Source organism: Schistocerca cancellata, chromosome 2 (genome assembly GCF_023864275.1).
Source record: "Schistocerca cancellata isolate TAMUIC-IGC-003103 chromosome 2, iqSchCanc2.1, whole genome shotgun sequence".
NCBI lineage: Eukaryota > Metazoa > Arthropoda > Insecta > Orthoptera > Acrididae > Schistocerca > Schistocerca cancellata.
In genome coordinates, this window is record NC_064627.1 from 734,307,807 (window position 1) to 734,334,021 (window position 26,215).

The 26,215-nt window shown below is 44.3% G+C and overlaps 1 protein-coding gene across 1 annotated transcript in view; it reads right to left on the reverse strand.

The window, feature by feature from the left end:
- The window catches only part of LOC126158186 (uncharacterized), a 413,927-nt gene that overhangs the window by 69,765 nt on the left and 317,947 nt on the right, over positions 1–26,215 (reverse strand). The window contains exons 5-6 of the mRNA XM_049916426.1: positions 11,432–11,753; positions 4,733–4,945 (exon numbers count right to left, since the gene is read on the reverse strand). Of these exons, the coding sequence (XP_049772383.1) occupies positions 4,733–4,945; positions 11,432–11,753 (535 nt within the window). The remainder of the gene's footprint in view (positions 1–4,732; positions 4,946–11,431; positions 11,754–26,215) is intronic.

Consider the following 26,215-nt stretch of genomic DNA (forward strand, 5'->3'; position numbering starts at 1 on the left):
TCTTACCCCTAGTGAGATAAGCCTCTACATCCTTACATTTGTCCTCTAGCCATGCCTGCTTAGCCATTTTGCACTTCCTGTCGATCTCATTTTTGAGACGTTTCTATTCCTTTTGGCCTGCTTCATTTACGGCATTTTTATATGTTCTCTTTTCATTAATTAAATTCAGTATTTCTTCTGTTACCCAAGGATTTCTACTAGCCCTCGTCTTTTTACCTACTTGATCCTTGCTGCCTTCACTACTTCATTCCTCAGAGCTACCCATTCTTCTTCTACTGGATTTCTTTCCCCCATTCCTGTCAATTGTTCCCTTATGCTGTCCCTGAGACTCTGTACAACCTCTGGTTTAGTCACTTTATCCAGGTCCTATCTCCTTAAATTCCCACCTTTTTGCAATTTCTTCAGTTTTAATCTACAGTTTATAACGAATAGATTGTAGTCAGAGTCCACATCTGCCCCTGGAAATGTCCTACAATTTAAAACCTGGTTCCTAAATCTCTGTCTTACCATTATACACTCCTGGAAATGGAAAAAAGAACACATTGACACCGGTGTGTCAGACCCACCATAGTTGCTCCGGGCACTGTGAGAGGGCTGTACAAGCAATGATCACACTCACGGCACAGCGGACACACCAGGAACCGCGGTGTTGGCCGTCGAATGGCGCTAGCTGCGCAGCATTTGTGCACCGCCGCCGTCAGTGTCAGCCAGTTTGCCGTGGCATACGGAGCTCCATCGCAGTCTTTAACACTGGTAGCATGCCGCGACAGCGTGGACGTGAACCGTATGTGCAGTTGACGGACTTTGAGCGAGGGCGTATAGTGGGCATGCGGGAGGCCGGGTGGACGTACCGCCCAATTGCTCAACACGTGGGGCGTGAGGTCTCCACAGTACATCGATGTTGTCGCCAGTGCTCGGCGGAAGGTGCACGTGCCCGTCGACCTGGGACCGGACCGCAGCGACGCACGGATGCACGCCAAGACCGTAGGATCCTACGCAGTGCCGTAGGGGACCGCACCGCCACTTCCCAGCAAATTAGGGACCCTGTTGCTCCTGGGGTATCGGCGAGGACCATTCGCAACCGTCTCCATGAAGCTGGGCTACGGTCCCGCACACCGTTAGGCCGTCTTCCGCTCACGCCCCAACATCGTGCAACCCGCCTCCAGTGGTGTCGCGAGAGGCGTGAATGGAGGGACGAATGGAGACGTGACGTCTTCAGCGATGAGAGTCGCTTCTGCCTTGGTGCCAATGATGGTCGTATGCGTGTTTGGCGCCGTGCAGGTGAGCGCCACAATCAGGACTGCATACGACCGAGGCACACAGGGCCAACACCCGGCATCGTGGTGTGGGGAGCGATCTCCTACACTGGCCGTACACCACTGGTGATCGTCGAGGGGACACTGAATAGTGCACGGTACATCCAAACCGTCATCGAACCCATCGTTCTACCATTCCTAGACCGACAAGGGAACTTGCTGTTCCAACAGGACAATGCACGTCCGCATGTATCCCGTGCCACCCAACGTGCTCTAGAAGGTGTAAGTCAACTACCCTGGCCAGCAAGATCTCCGGATCTGTCCCCCATTGAGCATGTTTGGGACTGGATGAAGCGTCGTCTCACACGGTCTGCACGTCCAGCACGAACGCTGGTCCAACTGAGGCGCCAGGTGGAAATGGCATGGCAAGCCGTTCCACAGGACTACATCCAGCATCTCTACGATTGTCTCCATGGGAGAATAGCAGCCTGCATTGCTGCGAAAGGTGGATATACACTGTAGTAGTGCCGACATTGTGCATGCTCTGTTGCCTGTGTCTATGTGCCTGTGGTTCTGTCAATGTGATCATGTGATGTATCTGACCCCATGAATGTGTGAATAAAGTTTCCCCTTCCTGGGACAATGAATTCACGGTGTTCTTATTTCAATTTCCAGGAGTGTATAATCTATCTGATACCTTTTAGTGTCTCCAGGATTCTTCCATGTATACAACCTTCTTTTATGATTCTTGAACCAAGTGTTAGCTATGATTAAGTTATGCTCTGTGCAAAACTCTACCAGACGGTTTCCTCTTTCATTTCTTAGCCCCAAGCCATATTCACCTACTATGATTCCTTCTCTCCCTTTTCCTACTGTCGAATTCCAGTCACCCAAGACTGTTAAATTTTCGTCTCCCTTCACTACCTGGATAATTTCTTCTACCTCATCATACATTTCTTCAATTTCTTCGTCATCTGCAGAGGTAGTTGGCATATAAACTTGTACTAGTGTAGTAGGCATGGGTTTCGTGTCTATCTTGGCCACTATAATGCGTTCACTATGCTGTTTGTAGTAGCTTACCCACGTTTTTTATTCATTATTAAACCTACTCCTGCATTACCCCTATTTGATTTTGTATTTATAACCGTGTATTCACCTGACCAGAAGTCTTGTTCCTCCTGCCACAGAACTTCACTAATTCCCACTATATCTAACTTTAACCTATCCATTTCCCTTTTTAAATTTTCTAACCTACCTGCCCGATTAAGGGATCTGACATTCCACGCTCCGATCCGTAGAATGCCAGTTTTCTTTCTCCTGATAACGACGTCCTCTTGAGTAGTCCCCGCCAGGAGATCCGAATGGGGGACTATTTTACTTCCGGAATATTTTACCCAAGAGGACGCCATCATTATTTAACCATACAGTAAAGCTGCATGCCCTCGGGAAAACTTACGGCTGTAGTTTCCCCTTGCTTTCAGCCGTTCGCAGTACCAGCACAGCAAGGCCGTTTTGGTTAGTGTTAAAAGGCCAGATCAGTCAATCATCCAGGCTGTTGCCCCTGCAACTACTGAGAAGGCTGCTTGCTGCCCCTCTTCAGGAACCACACGTTTGTCTGGCCTCTCAACAGATACCCCTCCGTTGTGGTTGCACCTACGGTACGGCTATCTGTATCGTTGAGGCACGCAAGCCTCCCCACCAACTGCTAGGTCCATGGCTCATGGAGGGACATATCAATATAAGTAGAAAATATAGTAGTGAATATAATAATCATTAGAGATTACTCATAGTAATATCAATGGCAGAACACCGAAACATGCGGCGTAAGTTATGTAGGAAGGAAACATAGACACAAAGGGCAGCATAAGGTTTTAGATATACAGAGCTCCATTACATCTAGTGTCAGACACGAAATGGTTATAAATTCATATAACAGATAATATTGTGTAAAGTAATGGTGATGCAGGAACAACCCATGCAACATTAAATGATACAAAATCAGTTAAAAAGAGACTGTTAGTGAAAAAAAACACTATGTAAATAGAAATTGTGAACAGAACATCGAGAATATTAACATAACAGCAGTGAAAAATATAAAGAAACTATATCATCATTAATCATAGAAAAATGCTAATGACGAAATCGCGAGTCGGCATTATTTGTATAGAAAGAAGGTACTCTAAAACACAGATTGGAGAAAAAACGAAAGAGCAGTCAAAATTATAACAAGTCTTCAAAAAGTTCAAAGAAATATTTTTCCATAAACTTAAGCTGCTTGTTCCATAAAGCTAGAGGCTCGTTTTTGTAATGTGCGTAAATTCCTATTTCTTCTAGTGAATTTCATGACTTGCTTCAGAATGTTGATCAACAAACGCAACAATGGTAATAGCCACTCTTCTACCCTTCTTGACGAAGAGTTAATGTTCTCTTAGCGAAATAGTGTACATCTAATACGTTGATGTTGTTACGAGACAAGCTAAAGTAAAATGTCGTCTTAGCACTGACTTAGGGTAATCGTCAGTTGAGTTCTTTCCAACTTATCTGGCCGAAAAGTTCCCACAGTTACCTAGTTGATGTTCAGTTTCGGCAGCCATGCACATTGCATCTAGTACACTTCTGCCTACACCCAGTGCTAAGCAACCTCATATATCGCTCAGTTATGGAAATTAAATCATACAGAAATGTCCCTGAATTCCACTGAAATACTGTCAATCAGCGAAGAGAACCACAATGATTATCTTCGACAGTGCAGTCAATCTTGTGGCCGTTTGGAAACTGGAGTAGTCATTTCTCCCAAGAAAGGCTTCTTGTGAGTTAGAAATAAAACTACAGAACTCCTCGTCTTGAATCTTCCTCGTGTTACCTGGCGTATGTAGTCGAGTCAGATGTGGTTCAAAAGTGGTTCAAATGGCTCTGAGCACTGTGGGACCTAACATTTGAGGTCATCAGTCACCTAAAACTTAGAACTATTTAAACCTAACCAACCTAAGGACATCACACACATCCATGCCCGAGGCAGGATTCGAACCTGCGACCGTAGCAGTCGCGCGGTTCCGGACTGAAGCGCCTAGAACCGCTCGGCCACTATGGCTGGCAGTCAGATGTGGGACAGGGAGTACAGCGGATACTTTCTATAGTTGGAAGACTCTCCAAAATGTGACTGCAACGAGATGGCGCACGCAGTGCCACATATCGCTCAGGATTGCACCCTGGAAAAAATACTTTCATGTTTAAAACAAGTGAGTGCTTGCAAAACCAGGACATTAATCTTTGACTTTTCCTTCTGTTTATCTAACTGACAGTTTATCGTTGTTTTGTTTCTAACTGTTAATATACTTTCGAATGTCTAAAGGTGTAAATACTACAAAAGTAAATAAATGGGGAGCCGCTAACTAGGGTACATCACCGCTACAATAATGTCATATAAAATGATATGCACCAGCTCGGTACTGAAAGAGGCTACTCTCGTCGCTCACCCAGAATAGCTGCCAGTCTTGCTCTCGAAGCGCACAAAGAGCGCGTTCCCGGTGGAGACGAAGTCGTGCTTCTCCATGGCCCTGGAGAAGGTGTCGCAGAAGGTCTTGATGATGCGCGCGTCGTCCGCCCACGCAGCGTCGTACAGAGTCAGCGACTCCCCGCAGTCCCCCTCATAAGGCTGGATGGGCGCTTCGATGCGGTTTATCCTGAAACTGCACAGGAGGCACTTGTAAATCATATTATTGAACTAGTGACAGGATGAAGCAAATGCGAAAAATATGAACAACCAATTCGCAGGAATGAAAGCCATTTTCCAAGCAGTGATCAGCAGATTTCTTAGATTACGCCTTTCTAATACAGAAAATAACAAACCACTGTATACTGCACCGAACTGATATAAAAACGGCTAACATTTCTACGTAGTTGACAAGCGATGTAATTCTAACTTGGGGTTCTTCGAAACAGAGACTACATAGATAGTGACGATGTGGCCGTAAAGATATAAATTCATCTTAATTCCATTTTATGACTACCAACGTTCCTAATAAACTCAGAATATTATTACAAAGATATAGCGTAAGAATTGCCTTCAAAGCCGAAAACACCCTAGGTCAGCTACCTGTACACAACATCAAATCTAGAATATCTCCTACACCAAATGCAACGCCTTCTATTTTGGCGAAACAGGCAGAAATCTTGAAACTAGATTCAAAGAACATACAGAAGAAGTGAGGAATATTGCGGAAGATACAGGGTGTTTCAAAAATGACCGGTATATTTCAAACGCCAATAAAAACTAAACGAGCAGCGATAGAAATACACCGTTTGTTGGAATATGCTTGGGAGAACAGTACATTTTCAGGCGGACAAACTTTCGAAATTACAGTAGTTACAATTTTCAACAACAGATGGCGCTGCAAGTGATGTGAAAGATATAGAAGACAACGCAGTCTGTGGGTGCGCCGTTCTGTACGTCGTCTTTCTGCTGTAAGCGTGTGCTGTTCACAACGTGCAAGTGTGCTGTAGACAACATGGTTTATTCCTTAGAACAGAGGATTTGTCTGGTGTTGGAATTCCACCGCCTAGAACACAGTATTGTTGGAACAAGACGAAGTTTTCAACGGAGGTTTAATGTAACCAAAGGACCGAAAAGCGATACATTAAAGGATCTGTTTGAAAAATTTCAACGGACTGGGAACGTGACGGATGAACGTGCTGCAAAGGTAGGGCGACCGCGTACGGCAACCACAGAGGGCAACGCGGAGCTAGTGCAGCAGGTGATCCAACAGCGGCCTCGGGTTTCCGTTCGCCGTGTTGCAGCTGCGGTCCAAATGACGCCAACGTCCACGTATCGTCTCATGCGCCAGAGTTTACACCTCTATCCATACAAAATTCAAACGCGGCAACCCCTCAGCGCCGCTACCATTGCTGCACGAGAGACATTCGCTAACGATATAGTGCACAGGATTGATGACGGCGATATGCATGTGGGCAGCATTTGGTTTACTGACGAAGCTTATTTTTACCTGGACGGCTTCGTCAATAAACAGAACTGGCGCATATGGGGAACCGAAAAGCCCCATGTTGCAGTCCCATCGTCCCTGCATCCTCAAAAAGTATTGGTCTGGGCCGCCATTTCTTCCAAAGGAATCATTGGCCCATTTTTCAGATCCGAAACGATTACTGCATCACGCTATCTGGACATTCTTCGTGAATTTGTGGCGGTACAAACTGCCTTAGACGACACTGCGAACACCTCGTGGTTTATGCAAGATGGTGCCCGGCCACATCGCACGGCCGACGTCTTTAATTTCCTCAATGAATATTTCGATGATCGTGTGATTGCTTTGGGCTATCCGAAACATACAGGAGGCGGCGTGGATTGGCCTCCCTATTCGCCGGACATGAACCCCTGTGACTTCTTTCTGTGGGGACACTTGAAAGACCAGGTGTACCGCCAGAATCCAGAAACAATTGAACAGCTGAAGCAGTACATCTGATCTGCATGTGAAGCCATTCCACCAGACACGTTGTCAAAGGTTTCGGGTAATTTCATTCAGAGACTACGCCATATTATTGCTACGCATGGTTGATATGTGGAAAATATCGTACTGTAGAGTTTCCAGACCGCAGCGCCATCTGTTGTTGAAAATTGTAACTACTGTAATTTCGAAAGTTTGTCTGCCTGAAAATGTACTGTTGTCCCAAGCATATTGCAACAAACGGTGTATTTCTATCGCTGCTCGTTTAGTTTTTATTGGCGTTTCAAATATACCGTTCATTTTTTAAACACCCTGTAAATCTAGCTTTGCGTCTCACTTAATTTCAATACAGCACATTGTCACAAATACCGCCAATAATATAACAATTATGAATAAATTGTTAAAAAAGTACCCGTATGAACAAGTTTGAGGAGACTGAAATCTACAGTCCTGTGCACCATAGAAACAGTGATACTCTTAAAGAAAGAAAAAACCTGAAAAACATTATTTTCTTGAATACCTTTCAGAATAGTTTCGACGTGTTATAATCTAATTTATTTTAAACCTATTACATCCCTTTACAGCAGGCCGATTTATCGTAAACAGCATGCCATGCCAAGATCCTTACAGTTACATGCCATGTCAACATAGTGTTTGCCGGCCGCGGTGGTCTAGCGGTTCTAGGCGCTTAAGTCCGGAACCGCGTGGCTGCTACGGTCGCAGGTTCGAATCCTGCCTCGGGCATGGATGTGTGTGATGTCCTTAGGTTAGTTAGGTTTAAGTAGTTCTAAGTTCTAAGGGACTGATGACCACAGATGTTAAGTCCCATAGTGCTCAGAGTCAGCCAACATAGTGTTTGCGAACAAGTAATGTCCTTTTGTTACTTGTGGTCATTCACTGTTGTTGCTTCCCAGACCATCATAGAGTCTCGGAGCGTCATCTGCTGTGCTTTCTCGTTTCGTAATAATACTCATACTTTTTTACACGTCTTTTCATTATGCATGTCTGTCAGTCATTTAAGTCGAACTTCCGTCCTTATTTTATTTTTAAACAATTTTATCGTCTTTTGTCTCTAAATTTCCATATGCCTAATCACCTACCCACCCCGTAGTGGCCTAGTTGTAACTTGCTTCTCCGGTAATAAAGTATCACTCCTGACCTCCGCAGTCGTCCTGTGCCCTTTCACGACACCTGACTTGCAAGTTAAAGAGACGTCGATTTACTAGACTGTGACAACTTCTTACAATATTTACGTTACCATGGTGTTTCCTCATGTTTGTTGACAAGTCTTTCAACTTTATTTAATTTATATAACATATAACCATTTAAATAATAGACCAGATCACCCTATATTATGTTGGTTTATTGATTATATGAATTGTGTTTTGAACATTTATGTATTTGAATTGTTGTTGGTGGTGATTATTCCTATCATTTGATTAATTCGGTCATACTTGACTGTTTCATATCATGTAGCTTCCATTAAAAACGGTCTTCGTGGCAGAAACTGATCGTGGTTTAAAAAAAAAAAGAAAAAAACTGTTGGGGACACTCTTCAATACTAAACATAACGATAAACACCGAAATGATGAATAAATATTGCACGTCAAGAAACACGTACCTAATAACTTCAGACAGTGGCGTAATCAGTGGAAAGGTACTAAAAATGTGCATAACCAGCTCAGTGTCTTTTGAAGAAGCAAGCGTTTCTAAGAATCCATCATTGACGATATGTTAAACCTGGGGGCGGGTACTTCTTTGGAAACTTCACTATTGAAACTTGACTACATTCGATTAAGTCTTGATGTCCTGTTGTATGCAAATTCATGACGCTATCTGACTTCAATCATGAAAAAGGAATTAAAGTATGTAACTGACACTTAGACAAATCGCGGATCCAATGAATGGTAGACATTGCATGTACAATCAAATATCAGTTATTCCGAAAATTATTCGAAAAATATTATATATGTTAACATGTATAACACAGAGCAACTTATATCCGACACGGTGCAATAGACATCGCAGTCCTTTCCTGTAATCACAATATTCGACAATGGTAAAACTTCTCCAAGTTACACAAATTATGACGCTCGATACAACAGTCTCTGCAAGTCGTATTTATGGAACATATGCACACATACTATGTAAAATCTGATACAGCAATTTTGCACTCAGTAAGCGGGTAGAACATACCTTAACTTTTGAAAAATTTGCATGCAGAGATTGGAATGTTTATCACTACAGACTAGAGAAAACCGTCAATGATTTCTGCTTTATCATAGGCCACAATACGACAGACAAAGCTGGTACTTAGCAATATGTGGATACGGATGATGCACAGACAGCACACATCAAATTGTTACTTAAAAGTTCAGCGGAAGACCTGAGAAAGCGGGAGCAAGAACAAAATATTTTACTAAACTCTATGTTGATCTTAAATCAAACGAACAGGATAAATGAGGCAATTTGGTATTCTAGGTACAGACAGTATTTAAGTTGTAAGTTCAAGAAATGACAATAACACAAATACCTACACACGACTTCCAGGTAAGCACAGAATGACCTAAGTTGAAGGGGAGAGTGACGAAATTGAATGCATAATGCTTTGATAGGACTGACAGCCATAAGACGTTCCTGTAACCCGCTTCAAACTTACTAAAAGCCCAAAGACTCTTCACGCGCCTGAATACCAGCTCACCTTCGCATTCAAAGCAATTTTAATGGCCGAAATTCGTGAAAATAATCCAGGGTTAAAACCACCATGCGAATAAAATGACTCCAAAATCTAGCCTGTAAGCAAGCACTTCGAGTAACAAAAATTTCTCACCAACAACTGAAAACACGAAGCGCCACATCCGTCCCAAGACAATTCATAACAGACATACTGGAAGAAGTACGTTTCAAAGCTGAACGCTAGAAATGGCAAGCACGATTATGAGCTGAAAGCGCCCGGAAACTGTCAAAGCTCAAAAATGGTTCAAATGGCTCTCAGCACTATGGGACTTAAAATCTGAGGTCATCAGTCCCCTAGACTTAGAACTACTTAAACCTAAGTAACATAAGGACATCACACACATCCATGTCTGAGCCAGGATACAAACCCACGACCGTAGCAGCCGCGTGGTTCCGGACTGAAGCGCCTAGAACCGCTCCGTCACAGAGGCCGGCTTGTCAAAGCTGACCCTGCCTCTTCGGCGGCATCTGAGAGAGACAGACAGCTCGAAAAATCGGCGCTGAATATCTCGATAGTGGATACAGAGCATCTTTGCACTTATTGAACTGAAGAACTGAAAGAACCCGTGTAACACACAACATTCAACCTTAGCTTTCTGTCCTTACCTCAAGTCACAATATATCTACTATAATGGACTTTGGCTACACTGATAACCACATTGTCTAAGAATATTAGCGTGACCTCCTGTCAAAAGAATGAATATCGACGATTCGCAGCGTAGCCCAAGGAGAGATGTGCAGGAAGAGAGTTGGTATGGTTCTGGAAGATACTGATATGGAGATGGAACCATGTCGACACCGTTGCTGTGGCCAGCAGCTGTAGGTTTCTGGGCTAAGAACGCATGGCACGCACAGTCCGATCGACTGGGTTTTAATCTGGGGAGCTTCGTGGCCAGGGAAGTACGGCAGTCATCCTGGGGCTCTTCGAACGATGGACGAAAACGTTGACCTGTTTAACATGCTGCATTGCCCTGTTGATAGATTCTATCAGCAAACTATATGTAGGGGATGTACAAGGTTCTCAAGGATAGTTGCATACGTGCTCTGATTCATTGTTCCTTCCAGAATGAAGAGATCCCCATGGAATTCTACGGAAACATACCCAAAACATAACGCTCCCTACTTCGGCCTGGTGCCTTTGCATTCAAATGTTTCACGACGTGCTCGTCAACGGCCGTCAGTCCGATGGAGCACGAAATTTGATCCGTCTGAAAAGAACACGTGTCGCCAATCGGCGGGTGTCGAGCTGCGGTATTGGCGTGCAAATTGCAGTGTACGTTGCCTATTAACAGCAGTACTTGCATGTACCAGGCACCTGCTGTAGAGACCCACAGGCAGCAATGTTCGTTGAACGGTCGTTGAGGAGACTTGGTTCATCTGGGCCGTCAATCGTTCACCAGCTGCACATCTCCGCAGCCGTCGTTCACTCCCGTCATCTCTTGGTGAGGGTACACCATTGCTGCCTCAGCGCCACTTTCGGATAGTCCATTTTCCCAAGCACAGTGTAAAATAATCACGGCGGTACGTGAACAGTTCACAAACTCAGCCGTTTCGGAAATGTTTCTATTCTTGGTCCGAAAGCCATTGATCATGCCCTTTTGGATGTCAGATAAATCGCTCCGACTACGGTTACATTGTTCTCGACGTCCCGCGACACGGTCTATACAGCCTCCACTGCTTGTGCTTCCACCTGCCGTCTGGGGATGGTTATAGGAGCTGACGTCAAACATTACCATAACATTAATGCGACAGCACAGTGTGTAATTTTTCATTTTATTTTATATTTTTTTTGGCCATGCCTATGTAAGATGTGACTGAAGTTGCGGTTCAGTGACGAGAAAAAAGAAATACACTTCCTAACATTTCCCTTGTGGAAACTCCGAACTCAGAGAAAAATCCTGTATTTAGTGTGTCTCGAAACTTCCTCTTCTGAGTATCTGTGTAGTGCCGAAGGGGTTTGTCGGCTAACAGTCGACATACCTGGGGAAGTAGAGGCGGACAACCTCGCCGGGGCGGCCGCGCATGAGGTAGGTGCAGGAGGTGTGCGGCGGGTACCAGTGGGCCACGCTCAGGAAGATGCCCTCAGAGTCCCCGGAGGACGCGAGCGCCTCGGAGCTGAGCAGCCAGTCGCACGTGCCGTTGCGCACGCCCGCCGTCTCCACGTGGCCCGGCCAGCTGCCCACGTTGAAGTGGAAGCCCGTGTTCAGCAGCGGGCCCGCCGCCGAGCTCGAGAACTCCACCAGTAAGTCCTCCGACGTGCCGATGATGGAGTACGGGAACTTTCCCATGCCGCAGAACACGCCTGAGAGCAATGCTGAACGTCATGCTCTACCCATAAAACTGGCTCACGTTACCACAAGTGTTAACAGATTGGCCACCAACCTGACACAAACAAAAGCATTTCAAAGAGAATAATCCTATTTCAAGAGATCATATCAAGAGTGGAAAATGAAAAGTTTATAACAAGGGAACCTCCCCATGGCACCCCCCTCAGATTTAGTTATAAGTTGGCACAGTGGATAGGCCTTGAAAAACTGAACACAGATCAATCGAGAAAACAGGAAGAAGTTGTGTGGAACTATGAAAAAAAATAAGCAAAATATACAAACTGAGTAGTCCATGCGCAAGATAGGTAACATCAAGGATAATGAGATCTCAAGTGCGCCGAGGTCCCGTGATTAGCGTGAGCAGCCGCAGAACGAGAGGTACTTGGTTCAAGTCTTCTCTGGAGTAAAAAGTTTAATTTTTTATTTTCAGACATCATCACCACACGTACTGTTTATCAACAAATGTAGGAAATAATCATACAAATGTTCGACAATCGTTCGATTCCTTAAGGAACTTTCCGATTCCTTGCAGTTCGGAAAATATTCACTGACATTGTTATTGAAGTCGCGAGCTATTTTGATGGATTCATATTGCCCACGGAATGCATCTCATGTATTTAATGCACTCTCGTCCAAAGTAGCGAACAGTCAACTGCCAGCCAGGGAGCCTCGTCAGCAGGAATACTCTCTCTACCGTGCGCTGTAGTCGACTGACGTCGTGTGTTTCGATGTTTGTTTAGGTGTAGCGTCCCCATACTACAGCGCAGCTACCTCGCATCGGACGGACAGATAATAATTGTATGAAAATAAAAAATTACAGTTGTCACTCGAGGGAAGACTTGAACCACGAACCTCTCATTTCGCAGCTGCTCACGCTTACCACGGGACCACAGCGCTCCTGAGCTCGCGCTATCCTTTATGTTGCCTATCTTCCACATGGACTACTCAATTTGTATATCTTGCTTATTTTTTTCATAGTTCCACACAACTTCTTCCTGTTTTCTCGATTGACCTGTGTTCAGTTTTTCAAGGCCTATCCACTGTGTCAACTTATAACTAAATCTGAGGGGGGTGCGATGGGGAGGTTCCCTTGTAAGCAGCAAATGTGACATCTGTGAAGATATACGTTAATGCAAGAAGTGTTGCTTTGTCACTGCTGTCCAAAGGAGAAGAGCACGTACCGAACTGTGCCGCCATCTGCGCGCGGTTCTCCTCGATACTGCTCTGGTAGGGTCGCGTGGCCATCTCTAGTTAGACTACGGTCGTACAGTCACAGAGGTAACAACTGCAGTGTACTCCAGCGAGGACTGCACCCACATGATACTGATCTATGGAGAGACGCAGCGCAGTGCAGCTAAAGCACGGAGGCTGTGATCACAACGTTTACCGACGCGACGTATAAATTCTGCGTATGTTTATAGAGATGGATTTAAGAACGGAGGAAGCCTTCCAGTTACAATAAGTCGCGGAAAGACCTACCCGCGACGAACCGATGTTTCTAGGAACGTTATCGAGTATTTAGAAATACATACCACGCACGGTAAGCACAGTTTAAATGAAAATAACACATCCGTACAATATAGTATAAACGAAAGTGTAATCATGCTACTGCGATTAAGTCTCTGAAATATTTTTCACTATAATAAAATAATAATAATAATCATAGTAATATTACTAATATGGTTATTAATATTATGAAAGTCGCTGCATTTCCCCTCGTAATACCTATTTCTCATCGTAATTAAGACAAAGAAGACTAGCAGCGTATCTCGGGGTAAGGAGAAACGATAATGGCATCTATTTACTCCATCAGCTACATGGAAACGATTTCCAATGTAGGGTATCCTTCAGCCACTTCTCATCAATAAAGTCGCAGTAAATCCAGATTTGAAGTTAAAATCTTCTGGGTTATTAGGCCGCGTCATGTTTCTTCTAAAATGTTCGACGTTTCGACCCTCCTGCCGGGATCTTCCTCAGGCTCTTTCGGTGTCCACTACTGCTAGAACACTGTCAGATACAAGTGTCGAGTCCACTTATAAAGCGGGAGTTTTCTGGCGTTCGTACTGGAGAAGTGGTAGTATTGGTTAAAATTCACATTGCTACCATTGGTGGGTGATAGTCATAAGCTAATATTCCCGCTCTCACACAGAAGAAGGGGCGTTGGTAGCTCATCTCCTGTGGATACCATTGACGGTCCATCATCATTGATGGAAAGTAACTATTCCACACTGATGCTGAAGAAGGGTTATTGGTTGAAATGCCTGTTACCGCTAATTGGTTGGTCGTCATCAGTGGCTAGATTCGAAACGGACAGAGCAAGAGAGGGGGAATGTTTACCCAAAATATTACTGTCCGCCGAGGCTAGTAGTTGTTCCATCTTCCTGTGATAATCCAAAGCGTCAAAACAACAGTAGCATTTCACCACTAAATGTGAGGGGGGTGGGATGTGGAGTTTCCATTATACCCAGGAAGATGGGATGATGTCAGAGTTTAACAATCACTGAGCAACCAACACAGGCAATACAGTTAAACGAACACGTGAATAGGGCAGTAAGGCTAGAGCCCAAGCGTTCTACTAACATTGAGAAACGATGAAAATTTACACATCAGACATGATTATAGGGCTATAATTGCAAAGGCATGATGGCATACATTACAAGGATTTTTCTGGAATTTTCTTTAGACGAATTATTGGTGAAAGTGTAAAATACTGTTTATATGCGTCTATCCAAGATTCCGTTCAATCTTCACCCGATCGCATGATGGTTCAAATGGCTCTGAGCACTATGCGACTTAACTTCTCAGGTCATCAGTCGCCTAGAACTTACAACTAATTAAACCTAACTAACCTAAGGGCATCACACGCATTCATGCCCGAGGCAGGATTCGAACCTGCGACCGTAGCGGTCGCTCGGTTCCAGACTGTAGCGCCTAGAACCACACGGCCTCTCCAGCCGGTCGATCGCATGATTCAGGGCTTATAGAGTATAATACTGCATTTCAGATGGCTTTCCTCATGTATATTTATATGAATAATAGGGTGTCGTAGAACATTTTTAAGACAGAATACTCTAAATTGTTAAACGGCAATAAACTGGGCCACTAACTACGTAATTGCTGGTACATACTTCGTTACTCAGTTCTGCGAGGTTTACCAGTAGCAACTTTAATTTTCTCCCTGTTTGAATAAATTAAATTATTTTTACCAAAAACTTAAACATTTCAGTCCTGTGATGGAATTCACAGATCTCATAACCATACTGTTTGAACGTGAATGATACTAGCTTATGAAAATACCTGTGCGGCTACTTAACTACTGGGTAAATACAGAACGACTGCGATTTCATTTACGACCAGAAGCTAACTGAGGCGATGTGTCAAACTTAATTATAATTTGCTTGATAGAGCTGCATGTCTCAGACGAGTCACGAATCAACTACAAGAGACCAGATGGGGAACAATACGAACAGGTCGAGGATGGTGCTGAGGCCCAAAGATCTACACCTAAATCCTTCTCCATGATTCTCAGATAAAATAGTTAATAATTTCGGCTTTAAATAATAGATTTATCTATTCGTCCTTCTTTGAATATCACTTGTTGTCTCTTCTCATTCAAACAAGCGGCGCTTCTAAGAACTCACACTTCCAATGAGAAAGATATCTGGGATCTAATATGATATATATTAATGTATATCGAGCAATTGAAAGTATATCATGTAATTCAAAACGTATACAGTACACGTAGCTCTTACTTATACCGACGTAAATAATACATTCATCCTCCACTGTCAGTACCGTAGATTTAAAGACAATTTATTTTCAGATTCAGTGGTACGTCTTCCGTTAAGCTCATTTTCACAGCTCCTGCTGCTCAAGGGGGACCCCAGTTAATTTAATAAGAACTTGGCTGCCAGAGAACTTATGAAGTTAGAAGTTGTGTTCCGAGTCGTCGCAGCGGTAGAGAAGCTTCTAGAACGTTAACTTCCCGTAATACCCGGAGTTACTCTTAATGTCTCCGAACATTTTAATTTAGTCCATGATTTGTTGGCGAGTTTTGGGTGAAGACTGATCGTTCAAGCATGGACGGAACACCCAAGGGAGGATTAATGCTTCGGAGTGTTCGTTAGCGTTACGTTGGAAGGGGTCGGTGACCGGGGGTTGCAGACAGTCGGTCTGTGCGGTACAAGACCAGCCAAAAAGCTGCAATTGTTTGCGAGTCGGAAAAAATATGGGGCCATAAAAGTGATGAATGGCGGTAATAAAAAAGCGCAGTCGCCTATCGTAATATGTTTAGACGTATAGCAGCAAATTAAAACAAAAATGGGTGCATTAGTGTTACAATAAAAGCCAGTTTACTTAACTGCTCGGCAGCATAACAAACAGAGTGTTTAGTGATAAAAGATGCATTTAATTCTGAAATATTCGGAATGAATTATTGCACACACTGCTTGCTGGACGTAAAATGAATAATTCCAAAGGGATAACTACCGTACATCAGAACGCACGAACAACGAAAACAAGTTAAGAGTTATCCATAAGAACATACAGAAGCGTGCTGGTGTCATTACATTCATAATTTTGAAATATCCATATCAGTCGAGATGTACTCGATAGTAGTACGCAAGCTAATGTTGCAACTATGAAGAAAAATAATTTTCCGCAGGTACAACTTCGAACGTATGTCAGGGAAGTACAGTTTGCATAGCATTATGTTACGTGTTCATTTCTAGACACCTCGAATGCAATACTCACTCTTATTTGATACCAGAACCGGTCTGTGTAGATAGGAGAACAATGTGTTTTGCGGTAATGGACTTCATAAAGCTCGTTGTTGGATTTAGCGTATACTGCGAGCACTTGCTATGTCGAGATACAAAAAATTTGAACAAACTATTTATTTAAATCCAAACTGTCTGTAATTTTTAAATCCTAGCCCTAGTGATTTCATAATCGTAGCCATAAATATAATAAATTTAGATTTTTCTCTCACGTACCATCATGAGATGATTGACATATTTGTTATTATTATATGAAAGACGTATTTGTTGTTACAATACGTCATTTATGCGAATTAGAAACTATGGCATGTTAAATTTCATGATATGAGAAAGTGTCACATCTGATGCTTAGTGATAAAAGTATGTCCACGTTGACTGTAAACCAGTTGTAATTTTCACTTTGGTATACAACTCATGTTCTTTTCACTTGAGATGATAAACATTTTAGCGTCAGAATATCATTACAAGCAAATGACTGAAGTAACAGCGATTATATTAATTATATTAATATAATTGTTTTTTGGTAGATTCCTACTAAATTTAGCAGATTTCACTTGTGACCCAGATTTGACAATGACCTGCAGGTAATCTCTAAAACATTTTTCCTTAAGTGTAACCATATTAGCATCTGTCTCTAGTCACTTGATAGCTATTCAGCTCATGACAGAACAGCTTTATCGACGCAAAACGTCGTGACTAGGTACCGCTTTTACCTGCATCTACAACGGTTGCATTGTTGAAACACATCCAAAATGCATAAGATAGACCTAACTCACTCTTATTCTAAGAGTCTATATGGGTTACCACATAACTAAGCTTTCGTAGGACATTTAATTGCCGAATTAATTTATTTCGTAGCTACTATTACTACTACGCATTCTGCAAAGTAAACAGACGCAGCCAAGTACGTAGCAGAGAAAGCAGTACTGTGCCCACGTTTCTACACTGCATAGCAGAATTAAAAGATCACATTTTCGAACATCATAAATGACTCCCATTGCGACACGTAAGTTTCAGATTTCGCTCAAAGGTGCCTACAACCTTCCTTCGTAATGATGCGCGTGACACACTGTGACGTCACCGTCGGACACAGTGACCCCTCAGACAACAAGGTGTCGACGCCATGAAAAAAAGGCCGCAGCTGAGAACTTCATGTGACCTGTGAGATGAGGTAACGACGTCACACCTGCATCACGTTTCACAACAGTTCCGCCCAACGCCATCGCCTACGTGTCACACCATTGGCAGGTAGTCACACCCCATCTGACCCACACTTCACTCCTTCTTTTGACGTTCTGTGATAGAGATCGGAACCGTGACCCACCAGCGTTGAAATCACGCTGTTTCCTAATGAGTGGCCGAGGAAAACATTTCAGACACACCTTTGCTAAGAATCGACAAGAAAAGGCCTCTGAGGGCATGAATGAAACCACCCCTTTCCCGGGGACGTTGATTCTCACGTGTTTAGTGGTCGAAAACAAGTCCGCAGTGCATAGAGCAACCGAAAGATTTTCTGGGCAGTCTTTGACACTGTTGACACCCTCAGTCGTTTCAACCGTTCTCGTAGGACATTTTGGGGCTGCATTCCTGTTGAACATGATCACACCCATCTTGAGTGCAGCGCGACTGCAGATTCTGTTCTCGTGTACAAACTGGAACCACTAGGAGCTGTTCAGAAACACTCGACGAGATTTGAACGTGATCTGAAGCAGTGAAAGGTAATTATGCTTTCTCAACCTTCCTCTTTTGCATCCTCCTTTGGCGTTATCAGGCGAAGGCGCAACATTGACATATGTGTGAATAAAACAGCAAATCATACCTCTAAAACCCACCAATTCGGAAAAAGCTCACACGAAGCTTTATTGAGCAGGTTACATATACAGGGTGTTACAAAAAGGTACGGCCAACCTTTCAGGATACATTCCTCACACACAAATAAAGAAAAGATGTTATGTGGACATGTGTCCGGAAACGATTAATTTCCATGTTAGAGCTCATTTTAGTTTCGTCAGTATGTACTGTACTTCCTCGAATCACCGCCAGTTGGCCCAATTGAAGGAAGGTAATGTTGACTACGGTGCTTGTGTTGACATGCGACTCATTGCTCTACAGTACTAGCATCAAGCGCATCAGCACGTAGCATCAACAGGTTAGTGTTCATCACGAACGTGGTTTTGCAGTCAGTGCAATGTTTACAAATGCGGAGTTGGCAGATGCCCATTTGATGTATGGATTAGCACGGGGCAATAGCCGTGGCGCGGTACGTTTGTATCGAGACAGATTTCCAGAACGAAGGTGTCCCGAAAGGAAGACGTTCGAAGCAATTGATCGGCGTCTTAGCGAGCACGAAACATTCCAGCCTATGACTCGCGACTGGGGAAGACCTAGAACGACGTGGACACCTGCAATGGACGAGGCAATTCTTCGTGCAGTTGACGATAACCCTAATGTCAGCGTCAGAGAAGTTGCTGCTGTACAAGGTAACGTTGACCAAGTCACTGTATGGAGAGTGCTACCGGAGAACCAGTTGTTTCCGTACCAAGTCCAGCGTGTGCAGGCACTATCAGCAGCTGATTGGCCTCCACGGGTACACTTCTGCGAATGGTTCATCGAACAATGTGTCAATCCTCATTTCAGTGCAAATGTTCTCTTTACGGATGAGGCTTCATTCCAACGTGATCAAATTGTAAATTTTCACAATCAACATGTGTGGGCTGACGAGAATCCGCACGCAATTGTGCAAGCACGTCATCAACACAGATTTTCTGTGAACGTTTGGGCAGGCCTTGTTGGTGATGTCTTGATTGGGCCCCATGTTCTTCCACCTACGCTCAATGGAGCACGTTATCATGGTTTCATACGGGATACTCTACCTGTGCTGCTACAACATGTGCCTTTACAAGTATGACACAACATGTGGTTCATGCACGATGGAGCTCCTGCACATTTCATTCGAAGTGTTCGTACGCTTCTTAACAACAGATTCGGTGACCGATGGATTGGTAGAGGCGGACCGATTCCATGTCCTCCACGCTCTCCTGACCTCAACGCTATTGACTTTCATTTATGAGGGCATTTGAAAGCTCTTGTCTACGCAACCCCGGTACCAAATGTAGAGGCTCTTCGTGCTCGTATTGTGGACGGCTATGATACAATACGCCATTCTCCAGGGCTGCATCAGCGCGTCAGGGATTCCATGCGACTGAGGGTAGATGCATATATGCTCGCTGACGGAGGACATTTTGAACATTTCGTGTAACAAAGTGTTTGAAGTCACGCTGGTACGATCTGTTGCTGTGTGTTTCCATTCCATGATTAATATGATTTGAAAAGAAGTAATAAAATGAGCTCTAACATGGAAAGTAAGCGTTTCCGGACACATGTCCACATAACATCTTTTCTTTCTTTGTGTGTGAGGAACGTTTCCTGAAAGTTTGGCCGTACCTTTTTGTAACACCCTGTATACCTGTCTGAACCTTCCACATGAAGTCATCCTGGCGGCTGCTGTTGCACCTGAAGATAGATAAACCGCACCCAGAAGTGTCAAAGTGTTTGCCTGTACCTCAGGCGCTAGAGCAGCCGTCAGGCTGATTGGCGTCGAAATTTCTGACAGGTACATTTGTAACGTGCTCAATGAAGGTGCGTGGGTTGCACCGAGAGTGTTGCCAAACTAGGGAGGTGCTAGAAGGTCCCTTTGTCCTTTTAGTCAAGAACTTGTTAATGTTGGACTCCCACGTGATCACTCCACCGGAGGGCGAAAACAGGAGAGTTTAAAAAGCATACCTAAGTACCATTTGAAGCGAAACAAGTGCTGTATAGTTTGTAAGCTACAGAGGCGAGCGAGTGTGCCGGGACTTACCCCAGTTCACTGCTAGTAGAGCCAAGTCACCTTAACGCGCTACGCGTAGCACACAAGATTGTTGTATAATTAAGTATAAAATTAATAGTCAAAATTTCCATTTCAAAATTTGTCAACATATACAAATATTTTTTATTGTAATAACATTCTGAATGTTGTTGTTGTTGTTGTGGTCTTCAGTCCTGAGACTGGTTTGATGCAGCTCTCCATGCTACTCTATCCTGTGCAAGCTTCTTCATCTCCCAGTACCTACTGCAACCTACATCCTTCTGAATCTGCTTAGTGTTTTCATCACTTGGTCTCCCCCTACGATTTTTACCCTCCACGCTGCCCCCCAATACTAAATTGGTGATCCCTTGATGCCTCAGAACATGTCCTACCAACCGATCCCTTCTTCTGGTCAAGTTGTGCCACAAACTTCTCTTCTCCCCAATCCTATTCAGTACTTCCTCATTAGTTATGTGATCTACCCATCTAATCTTCAGCATTCTTCTGTAGCACCACATTTCGAAAGCTTCTATTCTCTTCTTGTCCAAACTATTTACCGTCCATGTTTCACTTCCATACAAATACTTACAGAAATGACTTCCTGACACTTAAATCTATACTCGATGTTAACAAATTTCTCTTCTTCAGAAACGCTTTCCTTGCCATTGCCAGTCTACATTTTATATCCTCTCTACTTCGACCATCATCAGTTGTTTTGCTCCCCAAATAGCAAAACTCCTTTACTTCTTTAAGTGTCTCATTTCCTAATCTAATACCCTCAACATCACCTGACTTAATTCGACTACATTCCATTATCCTCGTTTTGGTTTTGTTGATGTTCATCTTATATCCTCCCTTCAAGACACCATCCATTCCGTTCAACTGCTCTTCCAAGTCCTTTGCTGTCTCTGACAGAATTACAATGTCATCGGCGAACCTCGAAGTTTTTATTTCTTCTCCATGGATTTTAATACCTACTCCTAACTTTTCTTTTGTTTCCTGTACTGCTTGCTCAATATAAAGATTGAATAACATCGGGGAGAGGCTACAACCCTGTCTTACTCCCTTCCCAACCGCTGCTTCCCTTTCATGTCCCTCGACTCTTATAACTGTCACCTGGTTTCCGTACAAATTGTAAATAGCCTTTCGCTCCCTGTAATTTACCCCTGCCACGTTTAGAATTTGAAAGAGAGTATTGCAGTCAACATTGTCAAAAGCTTTCTCTAAGTCTACAAATGCTAGAAACGTAAGTTTGCCTTTCCTTAATCTTTCTTCTAAGATAAGTCGTAAGGTCAGTATTGCCTCACGTGTTCCAGTATTTCTACGGAATCCAAACTGATCTTCCCCGAGGTCGGCTCCTAGTAGTTTTTCCATTCGTCTGTAAAGAATTCTGTTAGTATTTTGCAGCTGTGGCTTATTAAACTGATTGTTCGGTAATTTTCACATCTGTCAACACCTGCTTTCTTTGGGATTGGAATTATTATATTCTTCTTGAAGTCTGAGGGTATTTCACCTGTTTCAAACATCTTGCTCACCAGATGGTAGAGTTTTGTCAGGACTGGCTCTCCCAAGGCCGTCAGTAGTTCCAATGGAATGTTGTCTACTCCGGGGGCCTTGTCCTTGTTTCGACTCAGGTCTTTCAGTGCTCTGTCAAACTCTTCACGCAGGATCGTATCTCCCATTTCATCTTCATCTACATCCTCTTCCATTGCCATAATATTGTCCTCAAGTGCATCGCCCTTGTATAGACCCTCTATTTACTCCTTCCACCTTTCTGCTTTCCCTTCTTTGCTTAGAACTGGGTTTCCATCTGAGCCCTTTATATTCCTACAAGTGGTTCTCTTTTCTCCAAAGGTCTCATTAATTTTCCTGTAGGCAGTATCTATCTTACCCCTAGTGAGATAAGCCTCTACATCCTTACATTTGTCCTCTAGCCATCCCTGCTTAGCCATTTTGCACTTCCTGTCGATCACATTTTTGAGACGTTTGTATTCCTTTTTGCCTGCTTCATTTACTGCATTTTTATATTTTCTCCTTTCATCAATTAAATTCTATATTTCTTCTGTTACCCAAGGATTTCTACTAGCCCTCGTCTTTTTACCTACTTGATCCTCTGCTGCCTTCACTACTTCATCCCTCAAAGCTACCCATTCCTCTTCTACTGTATTTCTTTCCCCCATTCCTGTCAATTGTTCCCTTATGCTCTCCCTGAAACTCTGTACAACTTCTGGTTCTTTCAGTTTATCCAGGTCCCATCTCCTTAAATTCCCACCTTTTTGCAGTTTCTTCAGTTTTAATCTGCAGGTCATAACCAATAGATTGTGGTCAGAGTCCACATCTGCCCCTGGAAATGTCTTACAATTTAAAACCTGGTTCCTAAATCTCTGTGTTACCATTATATAATCTATCTGATACCTTTTAGTATCTCCAGGGTTCTTCCATGTATACAACCTTCTATCATGATTCTTAAACCAAGTGTTAGCTATGATTAAGTTGTGCTCTGTGCAAAATTCTACCAGGCGGCTTTCTCTTTCATTTCTTAGCCCCAATCCATATTCACCTACTACGTTTCCTTCTCTCCCTTTTCCTACACTCGAATTCCAGACACCCATGACTATTAAATTTTCGTCTCCCTTCACTATCTGAATAATATCTTTTATTTCATCATACATTTCTTCAATTTCTTCGTCATCTGCAGAGCTAGTTGGCACATTCTGAAAATCAAATCTTAATGTAATTAAACCAATGGCTTCCATAAAAATACAATTTTAAGAAGAAATGAATGGTGCTAAATAATAAAGCTAGAGCCACAAATTGGTCAGAATGTGCCTACGGAGGTAAGCAATGCGTGGTGCAAGTTTCAAAGCAAAAGAATTAAAATTACAGCAGCAATCCACGTTTTTACTAAAATTGAAGGCGCTAAATATTGAATTTAGAATCGTAAGAATTTGTTTTATGCTTCAGTGCACCGTAAAAATAATAACTAAGAGACCAGGCTAAGCTACCTTTTATAGTTTTTGAGGAATTTAATGAAAACCAAATTTGTCACTAAAATATACCCATTTGTAATAGATTAAGTACCCGTAATTTTAATAGTAGAAAATTTTGTTTATAGCTCATGATAAAACCTACTAAATAATAGAGTTATACCAAATTTTAGAACCGTAGAAGTAATAACATCCAAAACAAGTTCTAGTAAAAGTAGGGTTCAGAGGTAACGATCTACTGTTAGTTCCAGTATAAAAATTCTAGAAGGCAAAATGTTTAGTTCAAGCGAGCTGAAACTTTTTCTCTGCTTACAAACAACTTACCTTAATACATGTAAAAATAAGAAGATACTAAATTGATTGATAACTTTGTTATTAAAGATTATGTGTGCAAAGACGCGGTCGTTCAGAGGCTGCTGCCGTGTGCGTAAGGCAGATAATAACAGCTGTTCCCTCGTCCGTCCGGCGCGGCACTTATATAAACACAGCCAGAGAGGCAGGAGTGAAGGCGCCACCGACGTCCCGAAGAGGCAGGGCATGCACGTTGCGCTCTACGCGGACGATACGGCACTCTAGGGAAGAAGCATCAACGCCAGGCTGATGCGTAGCCGGTTGCAATCGGCTTGCGACGTCCTTGGAGCTTGGGCCACCAAATGGCGGCTCAAGTTTAACGTAGCCAAAAGCCATGCGGTGATCTTCACAAGGAAGACGATTCCTGATGACCTGCTGCCACTCAGCATCATTGGAGGCCCCATCCTATGGTCGAACACCGGACGCTACCTAGGTGTCACTCTGGACCGGCGCCTGACGTGTAGGGCGCACATCACGGAAATAAGGGGTAAAGTGCTTCGCAGATTGCTCTTGTTATACCCCTTACTCAACCCAGCGACGACCCTGCCCCCACACTGTAGCATTACTCTCTACCTGACACTAATCAGGCCAGTGTTGGAGTACGCTGCTGTGGTGTGGGGCAACGCGGCCGACTCGTCAATTGCAAAGCTGCAGACGGTCCAGATCAAGGCGCTTAATTTAGCGCTTCACCTGCCTCGAGACTTCGGAATCGGAGAACTCCACAGATTAGCAGGAGTATCGATGCTACAACACCGATCCCGGCAAGCGGCGCAGCGTTTTTACAAGGCCACGCGGACTTCGGAAAACGACCTAGTCGCAACTTGGGCAACCAAGTGCACTGGTGCCCGACCACAAGGTGGCCAGACCGGTTGCTGGAGTAAAGGAACGCCGCAGCATGAGCCAGAAGACCCACTAGTAGCAACGCAACCGTGAAGGAGATTTCAACGAGAAGACCACATTCAACACTCCAGGGAGAAAAAGGAAACGCGTGATCCGACCATCTTACAACGCACCGAAGCCTGAAGACCCATGAATTGGCGAAGCGAAGCGAAGCATGAGAAAAGATTCACTTCGCACTCAGCCACTGTAAGATCCGCGTCTGTTAAACGTCAGATTGCGCTCTGCCTCAGATGACGTCAGAGACGGACTGTGACAAATATACACTCCTGGAAATGGAAAAAAGAACACATTGACACCGGTGTGTCAGACCCACCATACATGCTCCGGACACTGCGAGAGGGCTGTACAAGCAATGATCACACGCACGGCACAGCGGACACACCAGGAACCGCGGTGTTGGCCGTCGAATGGCGCTAGCTGCGCAGCATTTGTGCACCGCCGCCGTCAGTGTCAGCCAGTTTGCCGTGGCATACGGAGCTCCATCGCAGTCTTTAACACTGGTAGCATGCCGCGACAGCGTGGACGTGAACCGTATGTGCAGTTGACGGACTTTGAGCGAGGGCGTATAGTGGGCATGCGGGAGGCCGGGTGGACGTACCGCCGAATTGCTCAACACGTGGGGCGTGAGGTCTCCACAGTACATCGATGTTGTCGCCAGTGGTCGGCGGAAGGTGCACGTGCCCGTCGACCTGGGACCGGACCGCAGTGACGCACGGATGCACGCCAAAACCGTAGGATCCTATGCAGTGCCGTAGGGGACCGCACACTGTTGCTCCTGGGGTATCGGCGAGGACCATTCGCAACCGTCTCCATGAAGCTGGGCTACGGTCCCGTACACATTTAGGCCGTCTTCCGCTCACGCCCCAACATCGTGCAGCCCGCCTCCAGCGGTGTCGCGACAGGCGTGAATGGAGGGACGAATGGAGACGTGTCGTCTTCAGCGATGAGAGTCGCTTCTACCTTGGTGCCAATGATGGTCGTATGCGTGTTTGGCGCCGTGCAGGTGAGCGCCACAATCAGGACTGCATACGACCGAGGCACACAGGGCCAACACCCGGAATCATGGTGTGGGGAGCGATCTCCTACACTGGCCGTACACCACTGGTGATCGTCGAGGGGACACTGAATAGTGCACGGTACATCCAAACCGTCATCGAACCCATCGTTCTACCATTCCTAGACCGGCAAGGGAACTTGCTGTTCCAACAGGACAATGCACGTCCACATGTATCCCGTGCCACCCAACGTGCTCTAGAAGGTGTAAGTCAACTACCCTGGCCAGCAAGATCTCCGGATCTGTCCCCCATTGAGCATGTTTGGGACTGGATGAAGCGTCGTCTCACGCGGTCTGCACGTCCAGCACGAACGCTGGTCCAACTGGGGCGCCAGGTGGAAATGGCATGGCAAGCCGTTCCACAGGACTACGTCCAGCATCTCTACGATCGTCTCCATGGGAGAATAGCAGCCTGCATTGCTGCGAAAGGTGGATATACACTGTACTAGTGCCGACATTGTGCATGCTCTGTTGCCTGTGTCTATGTGCCTGTGGTTCTGTCAGTGTGATCATGTGATGT